The sequence below is a fragment of the Hylobates moloch genome, unplaced genomic scaffold, assembly GCF_009828535.3.
Source record: "Hylobates moloch isolate HMO894 unplaced genomic scaffold, HMol_V3 SCAFFOLD_13, whole genome shotgun sequence".
Taxonomy (NCBI): domain Eukaryota; kingdom Metazoa; phylum Chordata; class Mammalia; order Primates; family Hylobatidae; genus Hylobates; species Hylobates moloch.
Genome location: NW_026652288.1, coordinates 19,557,020 through 19,570,173, shown reverse-complemented (window position 1 = coordinate 19,570,173; position 13,154 = coordinate 19,557,020). Strand labels below are relative to the sequence as shown.

Sequence of the window (13,154 nt, the reverse complement as noted above, 5' to 3'; positions counted from 1 at the left end):
GAATTTTTTTGTTTTCATCTTTACTTTTAGGATCCAGAACATCCAAACAAGGATTACCTAATTAACTTTGAGATTCGGTCTCTGCGAGATAGCCGAGCACTGATTGAGAAGGTTGGAATTAAAGATGCATCTCAGTTCATAGAGGACAATCCACACCCCCGACTTTGGTATTTAAAAAAAGCAAACTCTCCCAAGATGTCAGGTGTAGGTTTTTAAAGTCTCAGCTTTGTCCCTCTGCTCCCCTACTATCCTCCTGATGGGAGCAGACGTCCATTCTTGCTCTTCTTTTTAAAATATAGAAATTCATTTAGATTTGGAAATCCTCAAAATAAGCAGAATATTATTTGAAAAATGTTTGCATGTGTTACTTTCCACCATGTTTCTCTAGAAATAATAGACATAAATGATAATTGAGTTGTGATTCAAGACTAGTTTATCAGTAATTTGCAATATGCACTTATGTTTTTGTTTCTTTTAAAATAAAGGCGCTTACTGGCTGAAGCAGCTCTTCAGAAACTGGATCTATACACTGCAGAGCAAGCATTTGTGCGCTGCAAAGATTACCAAGGCATTAAGTTTGTGAAGCGCTTGGGCAGACTACAGAGTGAGTCAATGAAACAGGCTGAAGTTGTTGGCTACTTCGGCAGGTTTGAAGAGGCTGAAAGAATGTATCTGGAGATGGACAGAAGGTAAGTTATGAAGGCGCAGGCATCCCCGAGTACTCTATCAGTTCATCATTGTATTTTTTACAAATGGAGACTATAAATACATTAGGTGTATCATACAGTTTATTTTAGAAATTAATTTTAAGTTTGGATTACAACCTAGATATTCTACATGCCCCTCATTCATTTGTGTTTTGTAGTCTGGAGGCAGTTTTCTTCTCTGTTTTTACATCTAATAATGGCTGACTCTGGGAGGTTTTTTTTTTTCAGTTGATGGGAAAAAATGATAGAACAACAGAGACTGGGATCTTTTATATTTAAGACATAGCTGATTATTCCAGTTCTTTCTTTGTTTGTTTGTTTAGGCCATTATTTAATTTAATGTTGTCAAGAGGCATAAAATAAAAATCAGAAGTCGTTAGGGATCGAGATTAGTTCTTTATATGTCATTTTTGATTTATATAAAATAATGTATGAAGTTCATAAATATTTCTTCTTTTGAATTAAAGAACTGTAAGGCCTGTCTCCCTGGCCAGGAATCAAACCCAGGCAGCTGCTGCAAAAGCAGAGAATCTTAGCCACTGAACCGCAAGGCGGAGAGTCTGTCTGAACTTCATTTCAGCTGTTAAGATTGTATCTCATCTTCATTAATGTTATTTATACTCCCAGGAGATCTCTAATACGACTTAGGCTCTGAAAAGACGTGTAAAACCACATGTGTTAATACTGTGTTTTGTTTTGAAATAAACCTGACCACATCTAAGAAATTGCTGAAAAGAAATGATTATTATTTAAATCATTATTTTGCTAAATAAATTGAAAGTCCGGGAAAGTAAAGGCACAACATTGTTTCTTTTCCCTATTCTGATATCTTAGACCATTTGGGCTGCTTTAACAAGATACCTGAGACTGGATAATTTATAAAGAACAGAAATATTTTTCTCACAGTTCTGGAGACTAGGAAGTCTAAGATCAAGGTGTCAACAGGTTTAGTGTCTGTTGAGGGCCCTGTCTCACTTTCAAGATGGTGCTTTGAATGTTATGCCTTTACATGGTGGAAAGTGAAAAGGGAAAAAGGGGCGAATTCTCTGAAGAGTCTTTTATAAGGGCATTAATTCATAAAGGCAGACATAATGACTTCCCAAAAACCCCACCTCTTAATACTACCACAATGGAGATTAAGTTTTAACCTGAATTTTGGAGGGGACACACATTCAAACCATAACCTCCAGGTGCTCCTGATTTCCTCTTAGCTAGTCAGGCTAAGTTTCTAAAGTGTTTGGAGAGTCACGTTGTCCACTGCTGTGTAGTCTCAGCACCTAGAACTGTACCTAACACATAGTAGGCTCTTGGTAAATATTTGTCAAATAGATGAATGAATGAATGCCTTTGTTTGTAGGGATCTTGCTATTGGCCTCCGGCTGAAATTGGGGGATTGGTTTAGAGTACTCCAGCTCCTGAAAACTGGATCTGGTGATGCAGATGACAGTCTCCTGGAACAAGCCAACAATGCCATTGGAGACTACTTTGCTGATCGACAGAAGTGGTATGTAACTTTCCTGGAGCTCGTCAAGCATTCATGCAACACTTAGTAGCTGCCTGAGTACTTCTCTAGGAAGTAATCCTGGGGAAATGAAGATCATTTTCTTGAATGCTAAAATTCAGATAGCTCTAGATTCATCTTGGAAAGCCAGAGATCCTGTGAAGTTGTGAGATGAGCACTATAAAAATTTGGAGTGTATAAACACATAACTTGTACTTAGCTCCATGCAGCTTTCTGTTTGAGACTACAGTATATAATTCTAAGATGTTTTATGATTTATTTTTGAACAAAGTTTAATAAGTGTTTTTATTTGCTTTATTATATATTATTTTCAGAAATCATTGACTTTTATTCTTTTCATTTTGATTAGTATGCTTATGTCAGTGTTTGGGAGTAAAGCACTGGTATTTCTTAAGAATAGTCAAGGAATGTTACAACTAGAATATGCTTTAGATTTTTTTCCCCATTTATATGTTTGAAAGTTATTCTGGAGCTGAAGATAATGAACAGTAATACTAGTACTGGGAATTATGATGAAGGAACATTTTGGTTGAAAGTGCTTATTTATCAGGAGATTCACATTAGTTTTAAAAGTTTTACCTTTTTTCTTTCTGTAGGTTGGATGCTGTACAATATTATGTAAAAGGACGGAACCAGGAACGCTTAGCTGAATGTTACTATATGTTAGAGGATTACGAGGGGTTAGAGAACCTTGCCATTTCACTTCCAGAAAACCACAAGTTACTTCCAGTAGGTATTGCAAATTTTGGTTTTTGGAATTGTTAGCTTACTTTATAAAACTTTATGTTATAGTCAGGAAATATCTCCCACAATAAAGAAAATTAAAAATCTGTAATGTTACAGTTTCTTAGACATGGAATGATGCTTTTAATTATAAAGCAATGTATAAATAATATAGAATGCTTGAAAATGGAGGGGGAAAAGTCAGTCACATTCCTACTACTTTAATATGATCACAGTCTTGTGTAGTCTGTGAAGATTTATAAAGTTACTTTTTAAATCTTAGCTGAATACATGAAATATTTACAGACGAAATGATATGTTGCTAGGGATTTGCTTCAGAATAATCTGAAATTGTTTGAAATTTGCTATAACTTAAGTTTAAAAAGATAGCTCAACTTTTATTATGTTATATTAACAATAAAGTATTTCAAGTTAAAAGAGAAATCGAAAGAGTTCTCTTGCTTTCGAATGTTCTTTTAGAGCCTCTTAATTAGTTGTTGACTACTGCAAATAAGTTTTATTTTATGTGTTTAATATGTAAATCACTGAGCTGTACAATACTTGTAGAGCTAGCAGCTCTCAACTTCAGAGTCTGGATGTATATCAGTTGTGAGTTCTGCTTCAAAAATTTTGCCTATTAGTTAATAGATAAGTATAGAATTATGGTAATTCAGTTCTCCCTATTGTGAATTTGAGCAGCTATCTCTGTAATAATGGTATTTTCACTCACCCTTATTTTCAGTCCTATGGGTTTTCTTGAGTAGGAAAGAAACTGAAATTACTTAGAACCCTGAGTATAGGGAAGAGTGTATCCTCCGTTAGTGTTGTCTGTTAGATGTGTCTGATGATGCCAACAAACATTTTGCAGTAGAGTGTCCAGAATAGTAATATTCCTGAGTAAATGCTAAGTAATTATAACTATAATAATAATAAATAACTAAAATAGTAAAAATTTTAGGATTATAAATTTTAAATATAGAGGAATTTTTAATAATATGGGAAGGTGTACATAATAAGTAGGAAATACGGGATACAAAATTATGTATTGTGTGATTGTGTACAACACAAACATATATATTCAAAGGACAAAGATGTTAAGAAATTACATCAGAGTATTGAGAGAGGTTTCTTATGAATGATAAGATTATGAGTAATTTCACTTTTTCATGTTTTGTAATTTTTTTTACTAATAGAATGTATTCCCTTATAATCAGAAAAATATAAGCATTGTTTTAAAAGTTGGATATAAAATATACTTTCATACTTCCAAAAATATTGTAGAAGGGTTGGGGAGGGAAAACCTCTGGCTAGTTAGATATTCTGAAAGAAAAAAAAAAATGATGTTCTGAAAATGTCCAGTGCAGCTGAACAAGTAGGATTTGTTGTTGTGGTGGTGGTGGTGGTGGCGGCGGCGGTGGTGGCGGTGGTGGTGGTGTTGGTTCTTCCTCGCTGCCACCACTTTCCAAGGGAGCTCTGTTTTGGGTCTAGCTTCCTGAACTGATTAATGGCAGACTTCTCTAGGACATTTCTTTATAGAGGTATTTGGGAGCTCTGTGAATGTGAGATTTCCCTTAAGTCTCTAGTTAATAATTAGCACTGAGTATACCACCAATTGACAGAAAGGCTTTTTTCACCCACTGGTGGGGGATTTGTTTTGGAGCTTGACATTTCTGTATACAATAGCTACTGAACTGAGATAAGAAAGGAGTGCAGTGTCCTCAGGGCATGGTTAAAAATCAGATCCACAGCCTGAGCCAGTGAAGCTCTGGTTTTATAGAAGTGATGCCTTAGCATCCATTCTCATTTGTACCCTCTGCCCTTGCGTCTGTTTACAAGAAAAATCTAACTACCAGTAAATTTAATACTCATACTTCCCTATGGAGTTTTGTTAAATTAAAATGTAAGTAATTTCCTTGGTCTGTGAAATCTGATACTATTGTTTTGTTTGTACAGGAAATAGCACAAATGTTTGTCAGAGTTGGAATGTGTGAACAAGCAGTGACTGCATTTTTGAAATGTAGTCAACCAAAGGCAGCGGTAGATACCTGCGTACATCTCAACCAAGTAGGAACTGAAACTTTCTGTCTGTGCAGCTTGTTGTCTTAGGAATTTTTAAGTCAAAGGAAAATTAAAGTCACCCTAGTGATCTTTTAAAGATTATTGCCAATGTAAGGGTTGGAGAGCCTGACATGAATTTTATGGAAGGAGCCAGGCAGGTATTCTCTTAATTGAGGACCAAGAAAGTTGCACTTACCTCTTAAAAGTGCTACCATGAGGGGTGACCCACTTATAACCAGCTCAGAATGGGAGCATGAACAAACCCTGTGCTTTTAGTCTGGCAAGTTTTTGTCTGGAAGTAATTTCATAATTTTCTGCATTTTATTAGGGTTGGGTTTTGTTTCCAAAGAAGGACCAGTTAATGGTTGGTCATTGCCTGCGGAAGGAATTGAGTTACTTTATCAATATTTATTTTGGCAAATCTATTTTCCTTTTCCTTTATAGAAAACATACATTTGATATTTTTAAGAGCTGAAATTAAACTGAAAGTACAGAGTTATTATAGAAACTATTGACTATTAATGTATTCTTTTAATGTTTTTCTTATTTTTTAAAACCCCTTTTGCTTTATAAAAATAATTTTAAGTGTCAAATCTGATAGGACAGTTTCACAACTGAAATTGCATATTTTGTTTTACTATAACATATAAACGATTGTATCTTTTTCTTGCTTGAAGTTTTGTAAGATTAGAATTATAAGATTAATATGACTATAAACTTTGAAACTTTCATTTTCACATGTATTTCTTAAGCAAATCAGAATCTTAGAGATCATTTAATCATTTTGACGTATGCTTATAGAACTTATGTTGCTGTGATTTTAAATGCTATTTTTAAAACATACCAGTTTTTAATTTTGAAATAGTGTTTTTATTATAAACTTAAAGCTTTCTTGTGTGAATTTTATGATATATGTGACTGTAAATACTTGGGTGACTGAATGGTGTAATTTTTCTCCTAGTGGAACAAAGCTGTTGAATTGGCTAAAAATCATAGTATGAAAGAAATTGGATCTCTGTTAGCTAGGTATGCATCTCATTTACTGGAAAAGAATAAAACTCTTGATGCCATAGAACTGTATCGGAACGCCAATTACTTTTTTGATGCTGCTAAACTGATGTTTAAGGTAATGTAAAAATCTTGGTGAATATTTGATTTGTTCCAGTCACAACATTTTAATATATGAAAGAGCACATTCTACATTTTCTTTGGAAACAAGTATTTATTACAGCAAAACCTCTCTGGTTTTATTGCTTCTGTATACATTATTTTAGTATTATTACCTTTTACCAACAAAGATGTTTATTAATATTAGCAACTTACTAATACCTAAACAATTGTATGTTGAATGCTGGAGTTAATAAAGAGTTAAAGAAATTGCTGAGACTACAAAGTACAAATTTCTACAACAGGGAATTAAATTTTGTTGATAATAGAGTTTTGAGTTCTTTTAAATGTACAAGTTTTAAATATTACGCTTTATATAATATGTATTTGGAGGGAAGATAATTAGTACAGTATTAATGTGTACACATTATACATTCTATTCTACTCCCATTTGATTTAATGAAAAAGGAAAACTATCTCTTAAAATCATTTAAATAAATTTCAGCTTCTGAAGGATGCACCGTGTTAACACCATCATATCTTTGTGTACTTGGAACATTATTTTAAAAATCGCTGTATTATGGAAAATACCAGCATTTCATCAACACTTTCTTTATTCCGATTTAGTTATCTAACAGCACCTCTCATTTTCTAAGAGCGATCTGAGTTCCAACTCCTAGGGCTAAATACTAAGGAAAGAACTAAATACGTATAGATACTAATGAAAAGAAGATAGGTTTTAAGATATTTATCTTAAATAGGTGATATTTATATTCCATCTTACTGATATTCCTCCTTTTTTAGGGAATTAAATTTGTTAGTTTTGAAAATGATTATATTTGTACAAATATAGATAGGAAGTAACTTCCCTCAATTTTTAAAAATGTTTAAGGTTGCAGATGAAGAGGCAAAGAGAGGAAGTAAACCTTTACGTGTCAAGAAGCTCTATGTAATGTCAGCCTTACTTATAGAGCAATACCACGAACAGATGAAGAATGCCCAGCGAGGAAAAGTTCAAGGAAAAAGTTCAAAGGTAAAGTAGCACGTTAAATAACATTAAGTCATCGGAAGTGTTTAAGAAAAAAAAAAAGAAATTATCAAACTTCTGTTATGAACAGGTCATTTAATTTGCATGTCTGCATTTGTTTCCTTAAATAATATGAAGAAAAAGAATGATTTAGAATTAGTATTCAAATTTAGAAATTTCTACCTACAAATATTGAAATTGTTTTTCTGTAATACTAATCTGTAGTCTTTGCTTTAATGTCTTATTTGTTAAAAAATTTTACTTACCTGGGAAATCCTCCTTTCTAATCAGTGAGTTTTAAAACTTTTGTAGATATATTATTTTAATGCATAAATGAATGTCTAACTTAGAATCTAATTAGTTATATTTTAAAATTTATTCATGCCAGTTTAACAAACTATGAATTATAATAAAAAATTAAATCTGTTTTGGGTGCAGTGCTCACACCAATAATCTCAGTGACTAGGGAGGCTTAGGTGGGAGGATCACTTGAGTCCATGAGTTTGAGACTACAGTGAGCTATGATCATGCAGCTGCATTCCAGCTTGGGTGACAGAGTAACATCTCATCTCTTAAAAAAAAAGTCTGTAATCATAGTTTTGTACTGATAAAATCTGCTCATTTAGATACTTTAATGACTGTTGTTATTTGGAAGTTGATACTGTGTGTGCGTTTGTGCTGACGGAAAGTGTGGGCTGACTTTACTTGTAGGCCACTTCTGCCTTGGCTGGTTTGCTGGAAGAAGAAGTTCTGTCTACAACGGATCGTTTCACAGATAATGCATGGAGAGGGGCAGAGGCTTACCACTTCTTTATACTTGCACAGAGGCAGCTCTATGATGGATATGTGGACACTGCACTGAAGACAGGTGGGCATGTCACCTAATGTGTATAGTATGTCTGAAAATTATAAATTGAGTATGAAGGGCCAGCTTCTTCAATTTGCCTTTCTGTGGCCTTCAATAACATTTTTTCCTATGGATTTATTTTCCTATGTTTGAGATTATGCTATATATAATTTGTCTTATGCATTCCCGTTTTTGAAGTTTTTTTTAATACAGAGAAAACACATAGTTCACAGAAATGTCAGAAATTTGATATAAGCAAAAAGAACGTGTATAGCATTCATATGGCTAGCCATTCAAAGTTAAATACTTCATAGCCAAGTTCACATTTTTTGGAGAAAAACGTATACACATGTATCTATTAAATATATTTAATACATATATTTAAATACATAAAATATATTTAATACATACATTCAGATTATTTTATTCTTTACAATATCGGGAGTATAACATGGCATAGTTTTATGTACTTTTTGAAAACCACGTTTTAAAATATTTTCATATTTTACATATACATTGCTGTAGCATTTATCTTGTGTTTTATAAAAGTGATACTTAGCTAATAATTTCAACCAAAATAGAAAAATATGAAGAAAAAGTAAAATAATCTAATAATTTATAAAATAATTCTATAACTCAGAGGTAATCATTGCTAAGGTTTGGGTAAACTTCCTTTTAGATGTTTCTACATGCAGGAGCATGGTTTTTCCCCTCAGCAGTATATTATAGTTCTTTCCTCATTCTTAAACAGAGATCTATGTAAACATTCTACCTAATAGTCCATGGTATTTGTGTACTGTAATTGATGGAAGATTATTTACATGTAGTATCAAGATCTCAATTTCTTCTTAACAATAACAATATTCTAGAATTTAGATATGTGAACTCCAGAGAGTGTAATTATGATAACTATGTTGTAAGCCAAAGCATATGAATGACTAAATCATTACTGGTCTTTCAGCTTGGCCATGGCAAGCACTGTCATGACACCCCACCCTTCGTCTGTCATATTGGTGACATCATCAATTTGCTGCTCACATCATCACCAAATGCACATCACACTCTAATCCTAATACATCATGAATCTGTATTCCAATGGCATGATCTTAAAAGAAAACTTTTAGAGAAATTCTTTTATTTGAATATTTCTGGAATTCTATAGGGATGATTTTTATTTTTAATTATTTTTATAAGAGCTCTTTAGAGACCATATGTAATAATCCTCTTTCATATATATTGATTTTCCCTAGCATTTATAAGTTATAGTTACTTAACCTTTCTAAGCTTCAGTTTCTCTTTGTGTAAAGAAAGGATAATAGTATCTTCCTCGGCTGGGTGCAGTGGCTCATGGCTGCAATCCCAGCACTTTGGGAGGCTGAGGCAGGTGGATCACAAGGTCAGGAGATCGAGACCATCCTGGCTAACAGGGTGAAACCCTGTCTCTACTAAAAATACAAAAAAATTAGCCAGGTGTGGTGGCAGGTGCCTGTAGTCCCAGCTACTTGGGAGGCTGAGGCAGGAGAATGGCGTGAACCTGGGAGGCGTAGCTTGCAGTGAGCCAAGATCACGCCACTGCACTCCAGCTTGGGTGATGGAGCGAGAGTCTATCTCAAAAAAAAAAAAAAAAAATAGTATCTTCCTCATAGAGTTATTGTAATGATTGAGAAGTTCATGAAAACTCACTTATTATGCCACCTGGACATTATGAACCCTCAGTAAGTGGTAGCTGCCAGTCTTTTACTTCATATTTTTCTCTTAGGAATCATGCGTAGGAATTCCTTTAAGTTTGTTAAATATGATGTTTATTATAACATCTAAGTTATCCTGAAACCATATATTGAGTTTATTCTTTCTTAACAGATTTGAAATTCTACCTTAATGTGCTGAGACCAGCTCGGTCGGGGAGACCCTAACTGAGCGGCGCTAGAGGAATTAAAGACACACACACAGAAATATAGAGGTGTGAAGTGGGAAATCAGGGGTCTCACAACCTTCAGAGCTGAGAGCCCTGAACAGAGATTTACCCACGTATTTATTAACAGAAAGCCAGTCATTAGCATTGTTTCTATAGATATTCGATTAACTAAAAGTATCCCTTATGGGAAATGAAGGGATGGGCCGAAATAAAGGGATGGGTCTGGCTAGTTATCTGCAGCAGGAGCATGTCCTTACGGCACAGATTGCTCGTGCTATTGTTTGTGGTTTAAGAACTCCTTTAAGCAGTTTTCTGCCCTGGGCGGGCCAGGTGTTCCTTGCCCTCATTCCAGTAAACCCACAACCTTCCAGCGTGGGCGTTATGGCCATCACGAACCTGTCACAGTGCTGCTGAGATTTTGTTTATGGCCAGTTTTGGGGCCGGTTTATGGCCAGATTTTGAGGGAGTATGTTCCCAACATGTCCCCCTTATTTGATTTGCAAATCGATAAAAGCAAGGGCAGCTTTGTCATGGTGAGCTACTTGCAGGAGTCAGGATCCACATCTGCAGACTATAGAAGGACAAGCAACACAGATTAAAAGCACAATCATCACTGAAATTACAGGGCTTCCCAGTGTTTTTATCCATTTTAATGGGTTACTGGCTGCTAATCTGTCTGCAGCTCCTTTAAGCACTCCAGTTCTTGGCATTAAGGTCAGGTGTGCCTGGGATGCTTTGAATATTTGTTCTTTTAATTTTGCTGTATCCAAAAACAAGTTTGTAGAGTGTCCTTCTAGATGCTTTTTTATTCTTTCCCAAATTTTGATCTTATTAAGAGCTATTAATAGTTTCCACAAATCCTTAATGTTTAGCTCCTAGACCGGGCCATATCATTTGAGGTTGAGGTGCCACTATACCACCATGGTTCCAGATAATAGGAACTCTTGCCATACTTCTTATTATATCTACCATCTGAACATTTTGTTCAGACCATCTGAACATAGTGTGGCCATGGCATGCAGACTGAGAGGTGCAATTCAAGCTAAACATCCCCTTAGGGGAACAATTAATAATGATTCCCTAGGAATCATTGTGCAGCACCTCTGCCTGTTCTACAATGCAATCTTCCTAAACAAGTACATTCATTTTTTTCTGGCCAGGTTCAATTTTGTTTACAAATAGGTTTTTGAGGGCGGTATGCCTCAATTATAGGAGCAGATTTATTATGGTAAATACTGAGATCAGAAAGCATGTGTAACTGCATCATAGAGTGATTACATCTGGGCATTATTGCCAGCCAAGATTGATAAATATGCCCAATAAGTGTAATTGTTCCCTGTGTCAGCCCTTATTGAAGGAATACTCACAGCAGTGGTGATAACCGCTATCATAGCTCCATTAAGTTACTCATTGTGACTGGTTGTCCCGCTTTCCTCAGGTTTTCTTCTGCCATCTGTGACAGCTTCTTGATCCGTCCCCAGGTGGGTGACTGTGTTCAACGGGTGTTGCTTGTGACAGTTGGGATCCTCCTCAGCGTCAGTCTCGACATACTGATGAGATACTGACGGTGGGGGGTCCTCGAGATCATCCCGGAATCTCTTCCTTGGCATCTGGCTTATGATAAGGTTTCAGGTGGCTTGATGGTATCCAAATTGGCTGTTGATTTTGGCCTGGAGAAACACAAGCATAACCTCTACCCCAAGTTATTATTATTTTACCTATTTCCCAACTTTTTGTTATCGGATCTCTCCACCAAACCAGTTGTTCTGCTTCTGTCTTTGCAGCTGGTTTCTATAGATGCTGTTCAGCTGCTGATAACATCTGGCATTTGGGCAGGCTCAAAAAATTTAAAGTTAATAATGCTAGATTCAATTGTGTATGGGCTGTCCCATAATCCCTGTTTCTCCTCCTTTTTTGTTTTTGTCATCAGTTGTTCATCTGTATGAAATCATAACTGAGCATTTTCAATTAACTGTGTAGAATGAACCACGTATGAAGAATCAGAAATCACATTAATAGGCAAATCAAAAGCAGTCATTACCTCAATTACAGCTATAAGCTTCGCTTTTTGAACTGAAGTATAGGGCGTCTGGAAAACTTTACCTTTTGATCCAGAATAAGAAGCTTTACCATTACTAGACCCATCTGTAAATGAAAACGCTTAGCAGGCTGAAGGTTGTTTACCACAGAAATTGTAAATGCAAACTGTTCACAGTCTTGCTCAGCTAAGGGGATAGTAAAGAAACAGTCTTTTAAATCTATGACTATTAAAGGCCAATTTTAAGGCAATCCTGGTTGTGATGCTCCCATAGGTTGTATAACTGAATTGATGGCTGTTAAGTCAGTTAACATTCTCCATTTACCTGATTTTTTCTTAATTATGAAAACTGGAGAATTCCAAGGGGAAAATGTTGGAGCCATGTGCCCATTTTCTAATTGTTTAGTAACTAATTTCTCTAAAGCCTCCAGTTTCTCTTTACTTGGAGGCCATTGTTCTATCCAAATTGGCTTATCTGTTAACCATTTTAAAGGTATAGGTTCTGGAGGCTTAACAATGACCACCATCAAAAATGATATCCTAATCTTTGGTGAGAACTTTGTCTTTCTGCTTGAAGCGGTTCTTTCAAAGCTTGCAAATTTTTTTCTAGTCCCACACCAGGGACATACCCCATTTCATGCATTGTATGTTGACTTTGAGGGCTGTATAATTGTTCTGGAATTAGAACTTGTGCTCCCCATTGTTGTAATAAATCTCTCCCCCATAAATTTATAGGTACAGAAGTTATAATTGGTTGAATAGTCCCAGGTTGTCCATCGGGCCCTTCACAATGCAAAATATAACTACTTTGATATACTTCATGGGCGTTACCAACTCAAACTATGTTGAGTGTGTTGAATTGGCCACGCAGACGGCCAGTGCTGTAGAGAAATGATTGAAACGTCTGCTCCTGTATCTACCAAACCTTTAAATTTTTTTCCCTAAATAGTTATTTCACAGGTAGGATGTTTTTCAGTAATTTGATTTACCCAATAAGCTGCTTTGCCTTGTTTATTTGTGCTTCCAAATATATTGTGTTCGTTTAATTTCACTTTTCCCCATTCCCACATATGGCACAATAAGGAGCTGTGCTATGCACTCTCCTGGCTCTGCTTTCTAGGCAACAGAAGTAGATATAACAATTTGAATTTCCCCATTGTAATCTGAATCCATGACTCCTGTATGTATTTATACTCCTTTTAAACTTAAA

At 35.3% G+C, this 13,154-nt stretch overlaps 1 protein-coding gene across 3 annotated transcripts in view; it reads left to right on the top strand.

Annotated features, from left to right (window-relative positions):
* The window catches only part of WDR35 (WD repeat domain 35), an 80,514-nt gene that overhangs the window by 52,487 nt on the left and 14,873 nt on the right, over positions 1-13,154 (top strand). For all 3 annotated transcript variants that reach the window (XM_058426778.1, XM_058426779.1, XM_032172318.2), the window contains exons 18-25: positions 31-167; positions 486-689; positions 2,065-2,211; positions 2,826-2,958; positions 4,906-5,016; positions 5,972-6,136; positions 7,010-7,150; positions 7,856-8,012. In XM_058426778.1, the coding sequence (XP_058282761.1) occupies positions 31-167; positions 486-689; positions 2,065-2,211; positions 2,826-2,958; positions 4,906-5,016; positions 5,972-6,136; positions 7,010-7,150; positions 7,856-8,012 (1,195 nt within the window). The remainder of the gene's footprint in view (positions 1-30; positions 168-485; positions 690-2,064; positions 2,212-2,825; positions 2,959-4,905; positions 5,017-5,971; positions 6,137-7,009; positions 7,151-7,855; positions 8,013-13,154) is intronic.